Here is a 4,209-nt window from a genome sequence, read left to right as displayed (position 1 = left end):
ACATGAAAACCGGCTAAGACTGATGCCCGGGGGGGAGGGGGGGGGGGAGGGGGACTGGCATATGAAAGGGACGGGGATGCTCGTCGGAAATTTTGAATAAACTCCTACAGGAGACCGATCTGGGCGTGGCTCAAGCTTTTGTTTGACCCCTGAAAGGTACCATGTTAAAACACAGACAAATGAAAATACACTGATTAAAGGACGAACTCTTGAAACTCGGTATTAGGGCAAGAATCAAATAACAAGCTTGTGAATATTTTTAGTCGTGATCGTTTTGTGTCAGTCGTCAAGTTTCGTATTACACTCTTGTAAAACAATGGACAAAGACCTTTTGTTATAGTCTTTCTTAGGTATTGATGTTATAGCAAACTTTGATAATATGAATTGAGTAAATAAAACGAATTAAAAATATATACGTATTAAATATATGTTTTTATACTTCTTTGCGTGCAACCCTAAACGAGACCTTCACGGCTAAATATAATGGCAGAACACCATAAGTGAGACCAAAATCCGAAATTTACACCCCTAAGCCAGTCCCCAGTCCCCCCACCCCGGGGTGGGGACTGGTGTGGCTTCCTCTCTAAATATTGTAATTTTATTTTAAAACTTGCCATAGTAATTCCAGGGAATTGGGAGAATCACTGAGGTGGAACAACAGGTCATGACCTCAAACACCGAAGAGAAATAACGGCCTGCTGTTCCTTCTTAGTGATCACAATAATGAGCATAACACCAGATAATAACTTTCTGTTCAAAACAATGGAAATGCATGTACCTTTCCAGTGTTTAGAGCAGCAGTTATCTGCAACAAGCTACTTTTATGAAGGCTCCGGAGCTTGAGTATTTCAGTTCCCCCGATAGATTCTTTCAATCCCATTCATTTGGGAGGTTTTATATCGCACTTATTTCACAATTCTGTTACTGATGACGCTGAATTTTTGAACAGTTTATGGTCCATTTATACGATTTCCCATAGACTAAGACATAGAGAAAGTTTATTTTACTTGCTCGCACACTTAGCTATGGTACCGGTGCGTCCCATAAGCTTGATAAGCAGAGTCTACAGGACGCACCAGCTAGTTTAGAGGTGCGCCAAGAAAACAAAATAACAAAGTAAAAATGTACATGTGGGAATAAATATTAAACTAAACTAAAATTATATAAGTACAATAAAGTGTCTAAAGATTTATAAAGAATATCAAAAATGCAAATAAATTGTACAGGTAAAACTATGAAAATATGATATGAAAAGAAAAAAGTTTTTAAAGTAAGTCCACATAATATGGCAGCTGATGTCAACGTCACTAAACGCTTCACAGCTGGCCGAGGATCTGATTGAGTCTAGGAGGCTGTTCCATAATTTGGATCCACAACATCGCGATGATTTAAGGCCGTACTTAGTACATCTACATCTACATCTACATTATGGGGGTCTTGCAAAGGGAGCCATGCTCCCATCACTGCAAGACATTAAATAAAAAAAATAAATAAAAAGCAAGGTGGGGGTGGGGGGGGGGGGGGGTAAAAAACCTTAAAAATATATAATAAAATATGTACCATAATTTAAAAAGATTACTAAGAAAAGTTAATTAAGATTAAAAAATTAGAACCTAATTAAAATCCAAGAGCGTTCTTGAATAAGTGACTTTTTTTAACATCTAAAACATCGTTAGGTAACGCGTTCCATTCTCTGATAGTTCTACAATAAAATGAGTTCCTATAGCTTTCTGTGTTCGGAGTTAGTTCGATAAACTGGTCTTTGTGAAAAGATCGAAGTTGACAATTACGCCTTTTGATACAGCATGAAATTTCTAATGCTGATTCATCATGAATAGCTTTATGAAGTAATGTGAGGCAAGCAGATTTCCTTCTGTTTTGAAGGGAGGGCCATTCCAAATCGTTAAGTAAATTGGAAACAGTTCCAGGTGTTCGCTGCCAACAGTTCTTCACAAATCGAGCAGCTCGCCGTTGGACATCTTCTATTTGCTTTATATGCTTATCAGTCCAGGGATCCCACACCGGGCTTGCATATTCCAGATGAGGTCTCACTAGTGCTTTATAAGCTAATTCTTTAATTGATTCAGGGCAGTTGCCAAGATTTCTTTGCAGAAAGCCAAGAGTTTGGTTTGCTCTGGTAACCTTACTGTCAATATGATGGCCCCAGTCTAGTTTAGAGGATAGCTCAACGCCAAGATATGGATGCTGTGACACTGGTTCAAGGGAGGGTCCCATTGTACCTTAAGGAGATTAAGAATTTTGTTACCTCTCATGCAAGTTGTAAGACGAATTCCTAATTATAAGTTGTATTAAGTCAAGCAAACAGGCGAGGCTAGGACAGTTGATTGTTCTAAAAATTGATGCAGCGATGTTGCAGGCTCGCTGTTCAGCTTATGTTTGTTTATTTTCCGTCTTGATTCTTTTTCAACGTTTGATCATTTGCCAAACCGCTGACTTAATCTTTCAAAAGTAACCGCGATGACCACTGCCCCAGTACCTTGTTACACATAGCTACGCCTGAATTTAGTTTAGAATCCAAAATTGAAGCCCGTGAGGCCAAAGAATCAATCAACAATCCCTCGCTTGTCATCTGATGGCCCTTTTCGTTAACAATGTTTACCCAGAAACTTTCTGATATTTGAGAAAGTATAGTCTATATCAGATACTTTCATAGAACGTGATAATTTGTCCATTCCAAATTGTTATGGTACCATATTCTATTAATCTGCACCAGTTCCCGAAAAGCTTTCCAGGTGTCCCGAATTGATCCCGAAATCGAACCCGAAGTGATCCCGACCTCCAAATGATTCCCAAATTTGTTCAGCCTGCGGAGTCAGAAACGAAATGACGCGTGTTGTCCTTTTTTGCGTGTTTGTGAACGCTCATTGTGCCTCGGTCCACAGACACGCAGAAAAAAGAACTTGGCTAATGTCCAGCCATGTTGGTCAATAACCCATAAATCTTTTCGATTTCGTCTGCCTAGCCCTTCACTTTGTACCGAGTTTGTTGTTACCGAGTTAACCCATATGGCTTGTGTACGAGTTTAACCACAACTCTTCTCCCATTAAGCAGCTAGCATTTCTGTATTCTAAGCAATTACTGCCCACGGTGAAAAATTGAAGCTCCTTGCAATGTTTATAAAGCTTAGCCTCGTGTGAAACGAAAAACAGAAGGTGGAAGGACTTTTTCTGTGAGTTTTTCCCAGGAATGGAATGTGTTACCTCTTCAGATGAGAAAAGCAGAGTTACTTAGTACTTTTCAAAACTCTCTTTGGAAAATGATTTTTAAAGATCAGCACTCTCTTAATCATTTTACTGCATAAATATCTTATCGCGTGTTTACATTTATTCCATAGTTCTATAAATTTCTTGTAACTTTTATCCGTGCAAATCTTAATTCTAGTATATTTATTATCTTGTAAGAGGGTCAATAGTTTACTATTATTTACATACTATTTTGTGTTACCCTTGTTAAATAAAGACTTTGTTTACTTACTAATCCAAAATTCAGGAAATTTCGAACCGGGACAATTGCCTAGGAAATTTCCTGGGAAAAGTTCTAGAAAATACGGAAATTGTTGAATATCCGCGGGGTACTAACATGTCTGAATAAACCGGGGATCAGCTGGGGTCTCCGAGGGGAGTTGTATGTTCCCTTGAAAAATTCACTTTTTTCCCCTTCCCCCTGGAAGACCCTCATCAGCAAACCAATCGAAGGAGACGACGCTTACCATTTACAATTAGATTTCTCTAAGAGACTGTGATCATCAGTCTCCTGATTTCCCGTAGTTGTTTTCAGCTAATGAGAGACTGGAAAATTTAGCAGATATTCAGGAAATCTCTGTTGGTTCGTTCCAACTGAAATAAAAAGACTAACTGAAAACATAGTCCAATGACGCTTTCTATTCGCCCAAAAATTTCGAGACGGGGAAAAACGGCACTCAACTTATTCTGGGAACGTTTAGAAAAAGTCCGGAAATTGTTGAAATTCTGGAAAGCGAACCATTCGAGTGAAATTTCGGAAGTTCCGAGAGGAAAATCAAATGGAACCAGGAGCCATAATCGGGGACGGAGACCGTAAGTCTTGGGATCCGCGCGCACCTATGATATGGGACAATTTTTCTATTTTTAGAACAAATTGCGCCATCCTGACGTAATATATCCGCGCGGATCCACGCACATGTCGGGGGCTCTCGCGTGGATGTTGTCA

The 4,209-nt window shown here is 39.3% G+C and overlaps 1 protein-coding gene across 1 annotated transcript; it reads right to left on the bottom strand.

The window, feature by feature from the left end:
- Positions 1 to 1,617: 1,617 nt before the first annotated feature.
- Positions 1,618 to 2,235, bottom strand: LOC110062808 (uncharacterized). The gene has a single exon (XM_089295222.1). The coding sequence runs from the start codon at positions 2,233 to 2,235 to the stop codon at positions 1,618 to 1,620; it is 618 nt and encodes a 205-aa protein (XP_089151348.1).
- Between the last annotated feature and the right edge of the window lie 1,974 nt (positions 2,236 to 4,209).

The sequence above is a fragment of the Orbicella faveolata genome, unplaced genomic scaffold, assembly GCF_042242905.1.
Source record: "Orbicella faveolata isolate gen_17 unplaced genomic scaffold, um_ofav_v1 contig_1, whole genome shotgun sequence".
Lineage (NCBI taxonomy): Eukaryota > Metazoa > Cnidaria > Anthozoa > Scleractinia > Merulinidae > Orbicella > Orbicella faveolata.
This window is presented reverse-complemented; position numbering and strand designations above follow the sequence as displayed.